Source organism: Macaca fascicularis, chromosome 18 (genome assembly GCF_037993035.2).
Source record: "Macaca fascicularis isolate 582-1 chromosome 18, T2T-MFA8v1.1".
NCBI classification, from domain to species: Eukaryota; Metazoa; Chordata; class Mammalia; order Primates; family Cercopithecidae; genus Macaca; species Macaca fascicularis.
The window spans coordinates 39,837,964-39,857,489 of NC_088392.1; the positions used below are offsets into that span (position 1 = coordinate 39,837,964).

At 45.5% G+C, this 19,526-nt stretch overlaps 1 protein-coding gene across 2 annotated transcripts in view; it reads left to right on the forward strand.

Annotated features, from left to right (window-relative positions):
* Positions 1-19,526, forward strand: part of MYO5B (myosin VB) — a 395,079-nt gene that overhangs the window by 284,712 nt on the left and 90,841 nt on the right. For both annotated transcript variants that reach the window (XM_005586729.4, XM_074022272.1), the window contains one exon: positions 15,687-15,798. In XM_005586729.4, the coding sequence (XP_005586786.3) occupies positions 15,687-15,798 (112 nt within the window). The remainder of the gene's footprint in view (positions 1-15,686; positions 15,799-19,526) is intronic.

Sequence of the window (19,526 nt, forward strand, 5' to 3'; positions counted from 1 at the left end):
TGAGTTCCATCTATTTATCTTCGTTTTTCATTGTGTTTGCTTTTGGGTTCTTGGTCATGAAGTCGTTGCTTAAGCCAGTGTCTAGAAGGGTTTTCCCAGTGTTACCTTCTAGAGTTTTTATGGTTTTTATGTTTTTATGGTCTTACATTTAAGTCTTTGATCCATCTTGAGTTGATTTTTCTATAGGGTAAGAGGTGAGGATCCAGTTTCATTCTTCTACATGTGGCTAGCCAATTATCCCAGCACCATTTATTGAATAGTGTCCTTTCCCCACTTTTTGTTTTTGCTCTGTCAAAGATCAGTTGACTGTCAGTATTTGGCCTTATTTCTGGGTTCTCTATTCTGTTCCATTGGTCTGTACACTTGTTTTTATACCAATATCGTGCTGTTTTGGTGACTATAGCCTTACATACAGTTTGAAGTTGGGTAATGTATTGTCTCCAGATTTGGGGTTTTTTTTGTTTTGTTGGTTGGTTAGTTGGTTGGTTTTTTTGTTTGTTTGTTTTGCTAATCTTGCTTTGGTGATGCAGGCTCTTTTTTGGTTCCATATGAATTTTAGGATTTTTTTTTTCAGTTCTGTGAAGAAATATGGTAGTATTTTGATGGGAATTGCGTTGAATTTGTAGATTGCTTTTGGCAATGTGATCATTTTCACAATATTGATTCTACCTGTCCATGAGTGTGGGGTGTGTTTCCATTTGTTTGTGTCATCTATGATTTCTTTCAGCAATGTTTTGTTTTTTTCCTTGTAGAGGTCTTTCACCTCCTTGGTTACCATCTTAGCCACTTTTAAGTGTACAGTTTAGTGGTATTAAGTACATTCCTTTTTTTTAATGCTACCATCACCATCATCCATCTCTAGAATTCTTTTCATCTTGCAAAACTGAAACTGTGGAATTAACAATATTTCCCTGTTCTCTCCCCCCCAGTCCCTAGCAGCCACCTTTCTACTTTCTGTAAATCTGGTGATTCCAGGAACCTCATATAAGTGGAATAATACAGTATTTGTCCTTTTGTGAGTGGCTTATTTCAGTTAGTATACCTTCGAGCTTCATCCATGTTAAAGCGTGTGTCAGAACTTTCTTCCTTATTAACGCTGAGTAATATTCCATTGTATGGATGTATCCCATTTCGCTTACCCATTCATTCCTCAGTAGACTCCTGTAACTTTTAAATTAGAATGAAATCTGTGGTGGGAAAATAAAATTTCTTTGAGTTAAAAAAAAACTATCATGCTCTGATTTGCCTTGAGGATAAGCTACTGAACCAGTCCAGAGCTTGTTGGAGCTATGCCAACACTGGATCCCCTCTGGACACTTCCCTGAAATAAGGGTGAAGGGTGGCTGGTGACCCCACTAGCTCTTGTGAAATCACACTTTCTACCAGCGTCATGTAGACCAAACATCCGCCATTAATTGGAGCTGAACTGAACAGTGTAGCAGCCCAGAGCCTGTCCCACTGGGACCCTCTGTCCTAACAACTTGCTCGTATCAGAAGGTGGAAGGAACCAGAAGTGGGAATGAAAGGATGTGATATGGGCCTCCCCTCCTCCCTGTCTTCTCTCCACCTGGCACTCTCCCACTATAGTGGAGGAACCATTTCGTATGCAGTGGTTAATTACCCATAAACAACTTAACCACAAACAATTCCTAAATGTTTGGCCTGAGAAGGAAGCTGCTGATGGAATTAGGAATTTACATTTGACCTGGAAAGTACAAGAGCTGTCAGTAATCTGCAACACCCAGGCAGTTCTTCAAAACCCAGCAGGTCCCAGCATTGTTCAGGATGAACTGCTCTAGCTAGGTTGAAGGCTGTTATTTTCTTTTCAACCACATCTGTCCCTGCTTAGAAAAAAGGACAGAGAGTGTCCTAGGGCTGTCTCTCATTTTTTGACCTTAGGGTCTGAACACAAATAGCTAACAACTCTGTTAATGAGGTGGGCCAAGCTTGTCAACTTAGATGAAGGCCTGGCACTCCTTTTCCCAGTCTGCCCTGCAGTCTCCTACATCAGCTTTTTGATCGAGGGGATGGGGCTCAGGCAACGAGTGTAGTACTTCAGTTTTGAGTTCAAACCACTAGTCTGATGAATTAGATTGCTTTTCAGTGCCTGCTTACAAGCCCAGGGTTCAGATCAGACATATCTTCATCCAGTTTAAGAACTAGGAAAGGACCTTAAGGAGCTGCGGAGCTACTTGTTTTCAAACCATCTTCCACAGGCAGCTGGCTGCACTCCTGCTCCTGGCACTCGTATCTGCCAGGCTTCCAGGAGAGGACATACCTACAGAAAACATTTCCTTATCCACCGTTTCTCAGAACTGTGCACTGCAACCCATTTATGGGTTAGGATATCAATTCAATGGGTTGTATCAATGAAAAGAGTCGAACTATAGAATACTTGAAGACATTTCTTCTGAGCCAAATATGAGTGACCAATGGCCCATGACACAGCCCTCAGGAGATCCTGAGAACATGTGTCCAAGGTGGTCAGGCCACAACTTGGTTTGATACATTTTAGAGAGACATAAAACATCACTCAACACATGTAAGATATACAATGGTTTGGTTCAGGCAAGTTGGACATCCGGAAGGTGGGGGCTTCCAGGTCACAGGCATATTCAAAGATTTTCTGATTGGCAATTGGTTGGGATATTATCAATAGAAAGGACTGTCTGGGTTATGATAAAAGGTGGCGGAGACCAAGGTTTTATCATGCAGCCGAACTCCCCGGGTATCAGGCTTCAGAGAGAATAGATCATAAACGTTTCTTATCAGATTTAGAGTCTGTTCTATCAGTAATTCCAAAGCGAGGAGGGTATAATGAGGCATGCCCAGCTCCCCATTCCCAGCATGGCCTGAACTAGTGTTTCAGGTTATCTTTGGAATACCCGCAGCTGCGAGAAGGGATCCATTCAGATAGTTGGGGGCTTTAGAATTTTATTTTTGTTTTACAGTTGTGACCAATATACTGTTTTTGGTTTCTTCAGGAAATAACTTGGGGTGGAAAATGGGAGAGAGCAATTTGGGGAGGAAAGGACATTGTGGCATGGTCATATTTCAGTGTTATCTATAGGGATGGGTGCATCAGGATGTAAAGCGCATGTTTACAAGTGAGACAGAGACAAGGAAGTGAACTGCTCAAGATTACCAACCTGGTTGGTGGTTGAGCTAGGCCTATACCTGCCGTTTCTCTGCCCCAAGCTATGTTGTTGCTGCTGCCAAGCATGTTACTGCTCGTGTGCAGGAAGTGTTACCATCCTAGCAAAGGTTTATCAGAGGAGAAAGGGGTAAAGCGAGATCCTAAGAGACTGCCCTCTGGGGCTGGCTCCAAACCTGAGACTCAGTGCAAAACTATTCCCTCTTCTTTCTAGCTTGTGGGAGTTCAGACTGCAGAGCTGTGGCCTGTCAGAGAGCTGAAAGAGCCTGGTAGTTGAATTCTTGGACTTTGGAGTCAGGCCTGGATTCAAATGTTGACTCCCACACTTCTTGGCTGGGTGACCTTGGAGAAGTAAATTAATCTCAGTGAGGCTGGGTTTCCTTATCCTTAAAGAGAATGATCATACTCACTTGGTAGGTTGTTATAAGGAATTAGATAATGTATCTGGAGTTCTCAGCCAGCACTGGACACTTGAGCATTTAATAAGATATTTATTACTCATTGGGATATGAGCAAGATGCTACCTCCCTGTGGGTGTAACTATCTGGATAGAATGTGTCTATCTCAGCACTTTATGGTAGTGTTTTTGTGAAATCCCAACATGTGTGGCCACCTCAAAGAGCACTCTGAAATTCCCGGATCTCTCCAAGCAATTAGAAAGCTCAGTTTAAAAAACATGTAAAGTCTGTCAAAACAGACTGGAGCTGAATGTCCCATGTTAAACTGTTGAGGATCACTGTACGAGAAACTGAGGGATCACAGGTCCTCACAACCATCCTGTGCTGTACAGAGCAGAGGTCTGGAGGCGAGCAGAGAGACCCAAGGTGCTCATGGAGGACTTGTCAGGTAGGAGCTGTGAACATTAGGACCATGTCAAGCAGGGGAGAGGAAACAAGGGAAGCATGTGACAATGAGGTATTCTAAGCCAGGTAGAACCTCGGGGACCCCTCTAGTATACAAGGGGCCACAGATTTCACAAAGAACTTTTTAACAGGATGAATTGTTCAATAATAGGACAAGAGTCTGCACAGGATGTTGCTTCAAGGGTTTCTCCTTAGAGAACGTTAGAGAGGAGCTAGAAGTCCAGGGATCTGATGTGGTTAACCATAGACCATGCTCAGGCAGAGGTCTATACACATCTCTGCCACCTCTGATTCACCGGCTGAGCTAGCTTGAAGCCTTGCTGTGTGAAATCAGAGTGATGGTGTGTGTTGTCCACACTCCTACTGGTCTTGCTGTCTCCATGCAAAATGGTCTGTTTTAGAGGGGGAAGCCAGTGGGGAGAGGGTTTTGCTTCTAGGGGCTCACATGGGCTCTATGTAGAATGAGAACAGTTTCTGGCCTTTGTGGTGTCCCTGTCTCCTGGGAATCTTTCTCTTCCATGTCTCATCCCGCACTGAGCATCTAGCCCTGTGCTGCTTCCTGGGAGGGATTGAAAGATGCAAGTCATGGGCCCTGCCCAGCAGGAGCTCACAGCAGGGAAGTGATATGAGATTGAAACAGAACAACATATGTATAACCAGATGCAAGGTTGTAGTGCAAGTGCAGAAGGAGCTGCAGCTTCACTGAGGAGGTGAGACGAGCTGGGCCTTAAAAGGTGAAGAGACTGTCTGCCAGGGAGCAGCATGATGCCTGAGGCTAGGAGCCACAGTAAGTTACAGAAGATTTCTCTGGCCGCTCACTGCCCCATTCCTACTGCTTATTCCTCTAGTTGTAGCATGCTGGGAGACCAGGTGTGATTTTGCCTTATCACAACGTCATTTTTAGCAGCTAAAAGAATGCATTTCCCCAAAGTCTTTAGACCCGTATGGAAAATGGATTCTCCTACTATTCATTCCACCTCACTGCAAATCAGAGCTGCCAGCAGAGTCAAAATGCCCACAACCCCTGGACTCTTAAGGGGCAGCTGATAGCTGTCTTTTACTGCTATTCTAATTGTTTCGGACTTTTTTCTAGCAGATACTTACAAGTGCATCTGTACCATTTCTTTTTGTAATTACAGGTATTGTGGAAATTGTAGGGAAGGAAGGAATGACTGTATTTCTGGTATCACAGGAACCATTCTCTAATTCTGTGAATTAAATGTGTGGACTTAGATCCAGAATGCTGCCATATCCTCCTGGCATTTGCCATCTTAGCAGGTTTTGCTAAAGGGTCAAAGAGAGGATTCCCTCCCCCAACAGCTATTTGAAATGTTAACTTTTGGAAAGAAGCACTGTGGTTTTGTGTCACTTTTGTTAGTACTGTATTGAGTTGCAGTCGAATCATCCTCACCATTTAATCTAGAGCCTAATCCTTTTCCTCTCACCACAACCAAGCCATAGCACATAGGATGGCATTTACTTTGAGGATGAGTGGTGAGAAGGTGGGAAGCTATTACACTTGTAATATTTTGACTCAGCACCATTGCTTAATCTTCTCCATCCGCCAACCGTGGTAACCGTTTGGAGTGACGTCTCTGATTAAAATAATAATGCTACCTAACTGCTTAATCCAGGAGATTGGTGTGTGTCTACTGTATCTGGGGATAAAGCAAGTGAGGTTTAGTAGATACTATGTGCCCAGTAAGGTGTAGCTACTGAAGGAAATATACAAGTGTAATGTGTGCTAGCTTCAATGTGGAGTTGAGCAGTTATTTTATTGATCTGACTTTAGGAGACCCTCATGGGACCAGAGGGACCTGAGTTGGGTGCTGGATAAATGGATAAATTGGGAGTTTTCTACAAAAATTCAGCCCTTTGGCTGCTAAAAACTCAGCACAGTGAAGTGATTCAGCTTTTATTAGCTTGTCAAGTAACTATACAACTTTGAACAGCTGTTTCCAAAAGAAACTTCAATGGCCTTCTTTGATTGAGGGAATTACAATTTATGCCATCTCCAACATTCCTTGTGAGGAAGCAGCCAAAGTGAGGGAGATGGCAAAGAAAAATGCGTCATCCCAGTCCTGCAGAAGCCTGTGATGAATTATCCACAGGGCTGCTCCCCAAGAGCCCAGGCAGAGGGCTTTTTAGGCAGAGTTCCTGCATCCAGCCTACTGACGCCCTGGAAGAGGAATTCTCACCCCCCTTCCCCAAATTAATACATGCCATTTGCCACCAAAATCCACCAAGCCAGAGAGCAGGAATGCAGCATTGCAGGACAGCAGTGGCTGCTGGGTGTTCCCTCAGCCTGCCCTCGGGCTTCCCTATCCCTATCTATTTTTATCCTCCCTGAGAATTATGGCTCTCTGTGAGTGTGATTTAAAATGAAAATGTATCACTCAATTTGAAATGCTGTGCAGTGGCTAAGAAATATGTCCATTGTTATGCACATAAAGCACTGTGATAAATGCACTGCCCAGGAACAGAGGCTCATCCACCCGTCACCCAGCTCCTGGGTCTCGTGCCTGTGCGGTCATCTGTCTCCCTCTCCAGAGAGTCAGCAGCTTTGTGTCCTGGAGAAGTTGTGAAGCAAATACTGCTTACCCTGAAAAGTGTGTGTGTGGCAGGGGGACTACTTGAATGTATGATGTTTATATTTAAAAAAAAAAAAAAAAAAAACAACCTCTGCATGAACTTGAGTTCTCCTTCACACCATCCCACCTTTACTTCATAAAAGTGGTGCTTTCTGAAAAGACTTGCGCTTCTTCCTCAAATTCCTTCCCCCCAACCCCCTAAAGAGTAAATAGCATAAGACTGGAGAACTAGAGGGAAGCTTTAGAAGTGGCTTGCTTCTTCTCCCTATTTAATCATGGTTGAATTTAAAACCAATGCACAGTTACTTCCCTTGCTATTAAACATCCCACAGAGGAAGAATAATACAGAACTGATTTTGGAATGATATGAGTCATTATCTCAGGATCTCACAGCTTTTGGGTCTGGCTCTTTTGCCTGAGATCTGTCTTCGTTCCTTTGGACTGGAGTCTGACCCGGGAGTTCTCACGCAGGGCTACGCGTCAGTCATGAGGACATGCTCAGCAGCCTCAGAAGCTGGGTGGCCTCAGACCTGTTAAGTCAGAGCCTGAGACTGAGCCCTGGACATCTGCATTTTGACAAGGTTTCCCAGGTGATTGAAAAATGCATCCTGCCTTAAAGTCATTACCCTGGAAGCATGTGTTGGCCCCTGGGTCAACTATAAGCTACTTTGTCACATCCAGGCAGTGTTAGGATGGATTGGGTTTTCCTATTTGTGTCTCGGCTCCAGCTCAGAGCCAGTGGGGAGGAATTGTTTCCTTCTCTCTGCAACAATGTTCTGCAGGCTTCAGTTCTAGGGCCGCTAAAGGGGGCTGGGCCTGTGTTCCCCTAGGAGGCCCAGCACATAGTTGGGGGATAAAGGGAAAGGCAAATATGGAGTGTTTCTGATGGTGTGAGTGCTGGGTGAGCATCTGACAACCTTTGCACTAGGAACCGCTCCATGAGTTTCAGAGCTGAAATGACAAATCGTATATATTACTTTATAAAGGCCACCCACAGACCTCTTATGTTGTCATTATGTTATCTTTTCAAAATTTAGATATAATTTATCTATAAAATTCACCCTTGTAAAGTATGCAATTTCAGTGATTTTCATTATATAGAGAGTTATACAACCATCACCACTGTCTAATTTCAGAGTGTGTTTACACCCCAAAAGGAAACCCTGTGCCCATTAATAGTCCCCACTCCCAGCCCCTGGAACCTACTTTCTATTTCTATAGATTTGCCCAGTTTGGATTTTTCATATAATTGGAATCATATAATATGTGTCCTTTCGTGTCTGGCTCTTTTCATTCAGGGATGTTTTCAAGAGGTATCCATGCGCAGCATCCATCAGTAGTTTATTCCTTTATATTGCTGAATATTATTTCATAGGATAAACGCAGCACATTTTATATTATCCATTCATCAGTGGAGGGATGTTTGGTTGTTTCTACTTTTGGGGAAGAATGCTGCTATGAACACTTGTGTACCTGTTTTTGTGTAGACACATTTTTTCTCTTGAGGGTATACCTTGGAGTGGAATTGTTGTGTCATATGGTAACACTCTTCTCTTCTGAGGACCTTCCATACTCTTTTCCACAGTGGCTGTACCATTTTGCATTCTTACCAGCAGTATACATGAGGGTTCCCATTTCTATGCATTCTTACCAACATTTGTTCTTGTCTGTCTTTTTCGTTACAGCCTTTCTGGTGGGTGTGAAGAGATACCTTGTGATTTTGATTGGTGTTTTCCTGATGACTAATGATGTTGAGCATCTTTCATGTGCTTAGCCATTTGTACATCTTCTTTAGAGAAATGTCTATTGATCTCCTTTGCCCATTTTTTTATCGAGTTACTTGTCTTGTTGTTGAGTTATAGGAGTTCTTTATATATTAAGAATATGAGAACCTTATAAGACGTATGACTTGCAAATATTTTCTTCCTTTCTGTGAACCATCTTTTCACTTCCTTAATAGTGTTCTTTGAAGCATAAAAGCTTTTAATTTTGAAGAAATCTATTTCTTTGGTTGCGCATTAGGTGTCATAACTAAGAAACCATTGTCTAACCCAAGGTCACAAAGACTAACATCTGTGTTTTCTTCTAAGAGTTTTACTATTTTAGGACTTTGATCCATTTTGAGTTAATTTATGTATTAGATGTGAAGAACCCAATCTCATTCTTTTGTATGCATTTATCCATTTGTCCCAGGACCATTTGTTGAAAGGATCACATTGACCATTGAGGAAGGCAAGATAGGCAGTGACAACTTAACTTAATGGATAAGGAAATACACCCAAGAAAAGTTAAGTGATCAGATCAAGTCCTCCAGATAGAAAGGGGTGGAGCCACCATACCGCATGTCCGCAGGTTAAGGATGCCTGTCCCTCTGAGCCTTTGAGAAGGTGTCCCTCTCTTCTCTAATTTTGGCCTCTTATGTCCCTTTAGAAGTTTTGTCCATCCCCAGTATACTTCCAAGGGAAACTCTTGTATGCAGTATCATCTATTTCTCTGCTGATTTGTTCCTTCAAAAAGGGAAAGAAGCGTGTGTTGCTTGGTGGCATAATAAAGATTATCCATGTCTCAATACCCAGAGAGAGCCTGTTGGTCCTGGTAGGTATGCCTTCACAGCATGGCCAAACAACTCTGCCCCACAAATTGCTACTGGTTTTCATGTGAGACCTTGTAGGGAACAAAGTCCCACTGAAGCTCATAGGTTCCTGTAAGGCTCTTTAACAAGAAGAGAAGCATACTTCCTGCATTCCACCTCCATGTGACGAGGAATCCTTGAGCTAGGTTGCATGATGGTATAGTGGAGTACCTGAAAGGATGCGTTGACCCACCTAATTCTGACCGGCGGAGCCCTGAGGGATTCTTTATCATTTTCTTGGGTTACCCATCAGGACATCTTTAGAGACTCTTTTTGTGGACTGATGTCATAGAAGTTATGTGACTTAGAGCCTTATGCTCTTACTGGAGGGACTCTAGGGTTTGTTTGATCCAGCCAGTCACCTCATGAGGAAACATGCCTAAGGGAGAAGAAGCACAAAGTGCTGTAACTCTGCAGCTCCATGCCGTCTGTCCACATTGGTCCATCAGGGCCCTTGCAAGCAGGCATGTTCTTCTGCAGAATATTTGCACGTGCAGATGGTTAAATCCAGTGTTAGGCTCTATATGGGAACTTTGTTAGCCAAACAACATCCCAAAACTACTGCGCTTCCTGCACCATTCTCAGCAGCTGTGCTACCACTCCCCACCTTGAGCCTGAGGAGCTCATTACAAGGAGACATCTTTCCAGATTGGTGGGTTCTGCTGAATGCCTGCCCTGGTTCATCCCATATTGGCCTTTGTTACTGTCTCTGATCTCGCCCTCTTCCTACCAGGAAGCAGTCACGGGTCCTGAGCTTCTCCCATACACCCAATTGTGACTCCTTGACCCTGCTCCCCAGCAAGCTAGAGGCACTCCAGGTGAAGAAGGCCTTGATTCTGGAGGAAGCCTGCCACTGAAGTCCAGAACGCTCAGCCAGGCCCCTGACAAGCAAGTCAGAATCCAGGGAGAGCAGGGCTGAGTAAGAATTACATTCCTGGAGTCACTAGACTTGGGATGAGGGCTCTTCTCCCACCATTGATATGGAATGAAATGGAAGAGGAGCCAAGCCCAGGATTGGGTGATGGGGTTAAAAGACACCTCCTGGCCAGCGAACCACAGAGCTACACCAAGTGGGAAAGGGCGTCTCCATGGCCACCCGATGAGGGTGGGTGTCATGCTATGGAGGCAGTGGAAGTCAAGAAGTTGTCTTGCACTAAAACCATGTTCTGGAGTAAACTTTTTACAAACATTTGGGGGTATTTTTGATGTCTCAGTGAATGGAGTCGGGGATAATGATTCAAAGATGCTGCATGGTGTTAGGACTGTCCCACACCCAAGGGTGCTGCCCCAAAGCCAGTAGCACCCTCTGTGAGAAACACTGGTAGCGAGAAAAGGTTTAACATGTTGAATGGTCAGGAGAATACCCGTTTTTAAAACTGTAATTGGCAATCAAGTATAAAGACACCATGACAATAGGGGCTGTAAAGGTTAAACATGGATCAGAGACAGACTTGAAGGAGGTGCAAGTCTTGCAGAGAAACTGCCCTTGCACAAACATATCCACAGCACGAGGTGGAATGCTCTCTGTCCCGCAGTGGACTTGGGAATAGCTAAAATGCTGTGAGAGGGGTAGCTTCTGTCACGGCAGCCTCGAGAAATCCTGGACAGCCCGTGGTCTTCATGAGTGGGCTGTTACAGCTTTAGGTGATTCCAATGAACGCCCACCCAAAGGTCCCCACCAAATCAGAGAGCCCCTTTAAAAAGTTCTATTTTTGGAAAAAGAATTACGATTTCTCTTGAGCTTTACGTTGAAGATTTTCCTCTTAAAGGTGAGGGAGCCTTTCTTGTGAGAGTTTTATCTCTGAGGGTTTTCTCACAGAAATCCACAGAAAGGAGAATTCACATTTGATGCTGGGTCTTTCAGGGAGCGACGCATTTACAGCCCTTATGCCCAGACCCCGTAGTGGACACCGACCTCTCTCGGTCCTTCCTGAGGGTGTCCCCACCCTCACGGCCACGAAGCAATGGTGCTGCTTCTCAGTGGACGGTTTCCCTTCACACAAGAGCTGGCATCTCCTCTCCCCTCAGCCTGTCTGCACACCCTGTCTGTGGTACAGCTGTGTGTGAAGGACACCTTTGTAAGAAAAGGGGAAGGGAGTGGCTTAGGCAGGAAACAAGAGAATTATGGTCTTTGGAAGCTTTGGAGCTCTCCATACACCCCATCTCTTGAACTCCCTGGCTACGAAAGCCCTGTGGGTGCTTTTATGACGTAGGTGATGTTCTCTCTACTGTACAGGTAGGGGAGGGGAGGCATCCGGGCTGGGACTGGCCCCAGTCACACTGCCGGCTGGTGTCAGAGCCAGGCTTCTGTCTTTCTGTTCTCCAGGTTCATCCTGTACTGGCCTTGATGTCTTTGCAGCCACAGCTCCTCACTCTAGTAATTTCCTTGAGTTATGGATCTGTCAGCAGTAAGAGGTTTTCAAATTAGAAGCATTTAAGGTTTTTAGCCCAGCTAAATGATGCTTTAATTATTTCCCCAGTGAAACTGCAAACTCTTAAGGAGAACTAAAACAAGTGTGTACACAAATAACCATGGTGCATAATGTGGGCAGTGCCCTCAGAAAGACACACAGAAGGAAAGGGCAGGGCAGCTTTAAAAGGGGAGCCCGCACCTGAGCGTTTGGGTCAGCAAAGCCGAAAGAGTCAAAGAAGGATGGCGGGCACAGGGACCAAGGGGACTCCGACTCTGTGAGGCCCTTTTTCATATGGTTTCTTCCACCTGATTCTTACCCAAATCCATCTTGCCCCAAGAGAAGTGTCTATATTTAAAACTTGGGGGCCGACACAGGAAGAGCCTGGAAGAAATTCAGTGGTGCTGGCATGTATTAAAAGAAAACGCACATCTCATGGACAGCTTGTCGGCTCTGGCAATCTCTTTCTCAGGCTTCCAGCATTAAGTTGTTCAAGTATGGGTCAGGGCTTAGGAGTGTTCTGGATACTTACTGTACATGATAAAATAATTAAAACAGCATATAGCTAGGCAAATAACCTTAAATGTTTCCATTTTTAAAGCCGCCTGTTAGAGATAATCAGCGACTCAATGGGTTTGGTTCACAGTCTTTCCACTACTAAAGGGGCAGGAAATAGTTTCTGCTCGGTGAGTAAAGGGCAAAGGGCAGAGCAACCCTTTCCCAGGCCATAAAACAGAGACCTCGGTGCTCTAAGTGCCCTGTGCCCTTCCTTCTGAAGGGAATCCACATGGACCAGTAGCCTGATGAGCAGGGCCTTGTAAAGACTCATGAGCTCTGAGCAAAATACGGGCTCTTGTTCCCGTGTGCCACTACGTGCGTGACAGACGGGACCAATTAAAGAGGGAATGGGCATAGGGACAAAGTAGGTTAGTGGTTGCCAGGACCTGTGAAGAGGGGAGAATAGGGCAGAGTAGGGTGTGATAGTTGCACAACTTTGCAAATATACTAACAATTATTGTACACTCTAAAGGGGTATATTTTACAGTATGTGAGTTATAGCTCAAACTTAATTTTTTAATGGTAAGGAGCCATTTTACATAGAGAAAAAGGAAAAGGGAGAGATGTCATTTTGTTGTTTGCTCTTATACTCACCCCTTCTCTGAGACCCGTGGCTGTGTTAGATATCTTCCACCAGACCAAGAAAAGTGTTTGCAAAGGAGCGATGAGGAGGGGGAAAGGCAAGGAGCTCAGCCTCCATTTTCCTTCTCATCCCAGGCTACTGGGAGGAACAGGGCCTCCTAGGAACCCAAGGGCCGCAATGCTGGAAGATCTGGAACTCTAAGAGGACCTGCTCCAGAGCACGGTGTGCCCCTACTGCCCACCATGCTGCAGCTGAATCCAAAGCTGTATGTGATACTCCACAGTACTTGTTTTTCTTTTTTCCTTTTTTTTTTTTTTTTTTTTTTTTGAGACAGTCTCTGTCACCCAGGCTGGAGTGCAGTGGCATGATCTCGGCTCACTGCAGCCTCCACCTCCTAGGTTCAAGTGATTCTCCTGCCTCAGCCTCCTGAGTAGCTGGGACTACAGGCATCCACCACCATGCCCAGCTAATTTTTGTACTTTTAGTAGAGACAGGGTTTCACCATATTGGCCAGGCTAATCTCGAACTCCTGACCTCAAATGATCCACCCGCCTCAGCCTCCCAAAGTGCTGGGATTACAGGTGTGAGCCACCATGCCTGGCCAAACTTTTACCTTGTTTCTTTGGACATTTTTAAAGGGCCCTCTTAAAAGGCAGATGTGCTCCAGGAGAAGGGATACAAGCCACTTACTCTCTTTTAATATCTCAAAATGAGTGAGTTTACCTGAGTTTGAGACGGGAGAGTTCCCTGGCCCCCCCGTCACAGGGTGTGCTATGGGGTTGTGGCTCTCTCTTTGCTGCTCTAAGCTCAAACCCCTTACGGAATGGGGAGCAGGCATAAGGGCAGGTGCAGGAACCGGGACAAGCCCTTTTGGGCTCTAGCCCCACAGCAGCATCTAAGGGTGGGAGCCTGCAACTCCTGAAGCCCCAGTGTCACAGTGCTCTTTTAGCTCTGCCGTCAGTGGATGGCTTAAGTGTTAACCAGCTCAGTGCCCGCTTGGTACCCGGGCCCTTGTCCAGGGTCCTGGAAGAATCGGGTCACACATGGACTTGAATGATGGTTCCTGGGGGGTGGTTATTGAGTGGTGGAGGTGGCTCTTAGCAGGATGGATGGGGAGCTGGAAGCGGGGTATAGAGTGGGAAGATGATCTTCCCCTGGAATTTGACCATGCAGTGGCCGAACTCCTCTCCCAAACCCCCCAGGTGAACTCCTCTCAGTGTTCAGATGCTCTTTCTCTTCTCTCTTTCTCTCGTGCTGTTTTGCCATTCATCTGCTTGTCTCTTTGTCTCCTTGTCTGCCTTTGGAGCCTGGAGTTTGGAGTTTATATAGGTATAGGATAGGGGGTGTGGTGGGCCAAACGGCAACTTTTTTGTCACAAAAACAGGAATGCACATCCTCATTTAGGGCCACAGGTATCCAGGCTTGAGGGTGGGACCTTTGCCAGGGAACTGTCCTCTTCTATGCAGTATTTCCCTGTCTCCTGTCCATGTCAGGTAGTTGGACCGTCACGTAAATTACTTCCATGTGAGGGGTATGGACAGCTCATGCCTCGGAAGATGAGAGTGGGTGCTGCCTGTACACCTCCGCTGAGGACACAGAGAAAGTGGGGATAGGTTGGACTGACCTTCAGAGGGACGTAGAGTGAAAATGCAGTCTCCTTAGAGTGGAGATTGTGCTGAGTCACTACATGACTGTATGTGGAAGTTGTTGAATACCTCCCAAAAATTGAGAGAATAATCAGTTTCAGGAGAATGAGTATATGTATGAATTGAGACCACCTTAATGAGAAGGGGACAGACCCTACCTGGGAATAGCAGATTTGCTTATCGGAAAGACTGCATTTATTTAAGTGGAGATCATTTCACAGACCAAGGGGAAAACTTAGCCTTTCTTAAAGATTCATCTCCCACACAGACCAAAACAGCACTCACCTACATAGGTAGGGGTGTTGTAAATGCTCTTGATTATGTGAATTGCTGGACATTTTCTTTACAGTGGGCCTGAATTAGTCTAATAATCAGAAGAAAAAAATCACAAGCAAAATCTACTTTGGGGAGAAAAATAGTTCCTTCTATACTGATGAAAACATAAACCGTGTTATCTCTCCAGGGGTTAGGTTACGGCCACTTGTTATTTGTTAATGTACATATTTCTGCATTTAAACAGCTTTTTACAATAAGCAGTATTCTATAAGAAAACCAACATTTGAAAATAAAGCTGTGCTCCAGGTAAGGCTCCTGCTTCTGAGGAGTGGAGCACTGCATGCTTGGGCAGTATATTAGACTGTTCTCATGCTGCTAATAAAGACACTATTGAGACTGGGTAATTTATAAAAGGAGCTTTAATGGACTCACAGTTCCACATGGCTGGGGAGGACTCACAATCATGGCAGAAGACAAAGGAAGAGCAAAGGAACATCTTACATGGCGGCAGGTGAGAAAATGAGAACCAAGCGAAATGGGAAACCGCTTGTAAAACCATCAGATCTCATGAGACTTATTCACTACTATGAGAACAGTGAACAGTATGGGGGAACCAGCCCCAGGATTCAGTTATCTCCCACTGGGTACCTCCCTCAACACGTGAGAATTACAGGAGGTACAATTCATGATGAGATTTGGGTGGGGACACAGCCAAACCATATCAGGCAGAAACCTCCTGTTTAGTCCTCTAAGAAGTACCTTCAAAGCTCACCTTTTTTCCAGCCCTCCACACTGAAATTCTTGGAGAGCCCTGGGGAGGACAAAACTCCCCTGGGACTGTTCTTTGCTGCTCTGAAGAATGACTTTGTGTCACAGTGTTGACCCCATGGGGCACTATTTGAGGTCACTCATGGCTTTTGTGTGGCCAAGAGGCAGGACATGTCATCTGATGCCCCTTTGCTTTCCCTCCAGGTGGGCCTACCATGACTTTTTCAACCGGTATCGGGTGCTGGTCAAGAAGAGAGAGCTCGCCAACACAGACAAAAAGGCTATCTGCAGGTCTGTCCTGGAGAACCTCATCAAGGTGAGCCACACAGCCCAGCTCCAGGAGAGGCCTGACCAGGGCCCCTAAAGATTGAAGGGGTGGCGTTGTTATCTACATTTTTTTTGGTCTTCATCCTTCTTATTGAATCTATTTCTAGGATACTAATCCATTTTCCTATATCAGTGACTAGGAGAAAAAAAAAAAAAAAGACAACACCGGTCACCTACCTAGAGCACTTCCCAACCTTTTTCTTTTTTTTCAATACTCTAAGTTCTAGGGTACATGTGCACAACATGCAGGGTTGTTACATATGTATACATGTACCATGTTGGTGTGCTGCACCCATTAACTGGTCATTTACATTAGGTCTATCTCCTAATGCTATCCCTCCCGCTTCCCCCGACCCCATGACACAGCTCAGCAGGCATAGAAAATGGAATTCTGTTGCAGTGCTCCTCTCGAGGACACCAGCTACGAGGAGTCTGTCCCTTGCAGACCCCTGACCCGGCGACGGGTGAATAAACTACACTGACACACAGATATTCTCTTCTGCCAGTCCAGCTAAGCGTCTGAGCCACTTACAGGCTCCCTGCTGAGTCCTGTAAACAGTTGCAACTCGGCCCTGATCAGCTAGTCAGACTCACATTTATGCAGTAAGATTAATTAAAAGCTTGAGTCAACACCATTAGAGAGTAATTGACATTGTGGACTTCCTGAATAAAAAAGCCATTATGCACCCATGGTACATCAAAGGTTAGTCTTAAGACTATATGAGTAAACAAGCTAGCTAGGTAAACTACTCTGCCTTTCTTTATTACTATTTTAATTTGTTTAAAGATAAAGGGATCGGCCGGGCGCGGTGGCTCAAGCCTGTAATCCCAGCACTTTGGGAGGCCGAGACGGGCGGATCACGAGGTCGGGAGATCGAGATCCTGGCTAACATGGTGAAACCCCGTCTCTACTAAAAAATACAAAAAAAACTAGCCGGGTGAGGTGGCGGGTGCCTGTAGTCCCAGCTACTGGGGAGGCTGAGGCAGGAGAATGGCGGGAACCCGGGAGGCGGAGCTTGCAGTGAGCTGAGATCCGGCCACTGCACTCCAGCCTGGGCGGCAGAGCGAAAAAAAAAAAAGATAAAGGGATCAGGCCGCCTTCAGCCAGATCTGTTACCGAAGTTATGTAAACTTCTCATCCTTCCAAGAAGATATGTGTCTATTTCTATAACTATCTCTAATGTTTTGCCCACCAGCCTGACTGAACCCCAACAATTCTTTATACAGCTCGCTTGAGTTTATGATGAGGCTGCTCCTGACTGCAAGGTGCTGGTCCAAATCTCTGGCTTCTCCAGTTCTCAGGGGCTACATAGCATGGCCCATCTGGTATACCTGCGTAAGGGCTCTGATGCGGAGCCCAGGCCTAGCCCTGAAGCCAGCAGAGGAGAAGGTAGCAGCTGCATCTAGCTGGTTGCACCACCAGCCTCAGGCCCTCCCCCAGATACTTGTTTTAAGTAAGGCAATAGATTTTATGTTTTAATTGAAATAATTTGAACTCACACCTGACAGCGGAGACGGGAGAACTATAGAAGCAGAGCTGTTGGGGCCTTTTGTGAGGGGCAAATCCTTAAACATTTCCATGATGCCAGACATTTCAGGGATTACAGCAGAGTATGATCATTAATGGCTCAATAAAGGTTAAATTATATCAAAAATCACTTGAACACGGTAATAAAAATTACCTCCTCAGAAGTTTTATTTTTTCAAGTTTTCTGTTAGGAAAATCTGTTCATCTGGAGTAGCTCATTGCCAGATGATTCAGATCTAAGGTCACGTTTCATTTTGTAAATGTGTTGCAGCCATCTTCTGAGCATCATCTTAGCTGCTCAAGTCTAGCTATAGACAGTGCAGAATATTATAGTAAATGTAGGCATAGCTTTAAAGTTTCCTTTTTAAAAAGAGAGCCTAAACCACCCTTGCCATGCCATCTTTTTTTTTTTTTTTTTTTTTTTTAAACAGGGTGAGGGGGTAACAGGCTGGTTAATCAAGGACTGTAGTTAGTTGGACTCTGGTCATTTGAAGTTTTTGCTGTGGTCTACCTTTCAGTGTCCACATTTTAACATCTTTCTTTTTATGGACAAGAAAAATCTCTGTTAAAGGTCAGCTAATTTCAGGGCCTGCGAGCAGCCCACTCTGCCACGTGGCTGCCTTCTCATTTGTCTGGGGTCATAGTTTCCCTCCTCTGTTCCTTCCCTGGATTTCTCCAGGATTACCACCAAGACCTCTGATTCCCAGCCAGGGAACTCTACAGGGGACCCAGATCAGACTGGCTGAGTCGGCCCTCACACTGGGCTCCCCTCCAGTTAACAGGACCATATGCCACTGCCTGGGGTTGCTGCTGTGATGTGCTCAGGACACTGGGCCTTTCCTGGCACAGTTGCCTCTTCTCTCCACTGATGGGGAGCCTACCCGCTTCTCAGTGCTCGGCTTCAGTGCAGCTTCTCCCTCCTCCTTCCCCTGGTGTAGCATGTGGCACTTCATGTCACTCTTAGAGCCTATAGCATGCTGACCACGTTCCAGATGTGTGTGTCCTTTTTCATAGAGGATAGTGTCTTTACGTTGACGCCACCTCCTTAGTTATGAGCACTGAGCCTAATACACAGGGGGAACCCACCTAATATTTATGGAATGAATGAAAGAACAAGTGACTTGCCTAGAGAAAAATTATATGAATACATGCTGCTTCCTCTGCCTGCAGTGCTTTTTCCCCCTCTTTCGCCTGCCTGACAAAGTGGTATTTGCCTTCCAAACTGAGCTCTGAAATACCTCCTAGCCTCCCAGATGTTAGCTACTCCATCTTCTATGGGCCAGCAGCACTCACCTCCTCCCTCCCTGTATTGCATTCATCCCCTTATGTTGTAATTGAGGACTTGTCATTTCCCCAGACTGTGAACACATAAATGACAAGGGTCCTGTTGTGGCTGTGTTCCTAGCACAATTCCTGGTTGTCACAAGAATATGTGAGTTTGTGCAGCTGGCTGCATGGGAACCAGCCAAGAGCTGCTCATGGCTAGAAACCTGCCGGTAATGGCTCATCATATGAGGAATATACAGAAGTCAGCCTCATTTTACAGATGAGGAAACTGAGGCACAGAAAGCTGATATAAATTGCCCAAGGTTGCATAGGTGTACGGATTCTAACTCCCACTGTCTAAACTCCATTGCCCTCTGATCCAGTCTGATTGAGTAACGTCACTGAGCGTAGTTATCCTTCCTGGAGACTGAATAGAGACTCGAGTGCTAAAGACTTCCCTGGGACCTTCTGTTTCCTCCTTTTTATTTTTCTCCTTTTCTTGGGCCACATCCGGACACCCATACTTCTCATGCTGAGTGACCTGGGACTCGTATCAAGAAAACTAAGACGCCGGGCGCGGTGGCTCAAGCCTGTAATCCCAGCACTTTGGGAGGCCGAGGCGGGCGGATCACAAGGTCGGGAGATCGAGACCACAGTGAAACCCCGTCTCTACTAAAAATACAAAAAATTAGCCGGTGCGGTGGCGGGCGCCTGTAGTCCCAGCTACTCAGAAGGCTGAGGCAGGAGAATGGCGGGAACCCGGGAGGCGGAGCTTGCAGTGAGCCGAGATCGCGCCACTGCACTCCAGCCTGGGCAACAGCGTGAGACTCCGTCTCAAAAAAAAAAAAAAAAAAAAGAAAACTAAGACTTGACAGAGCCTCATGTTAACTTAGAAGGGCACATGCCAGTTCCCCACCCTGTCC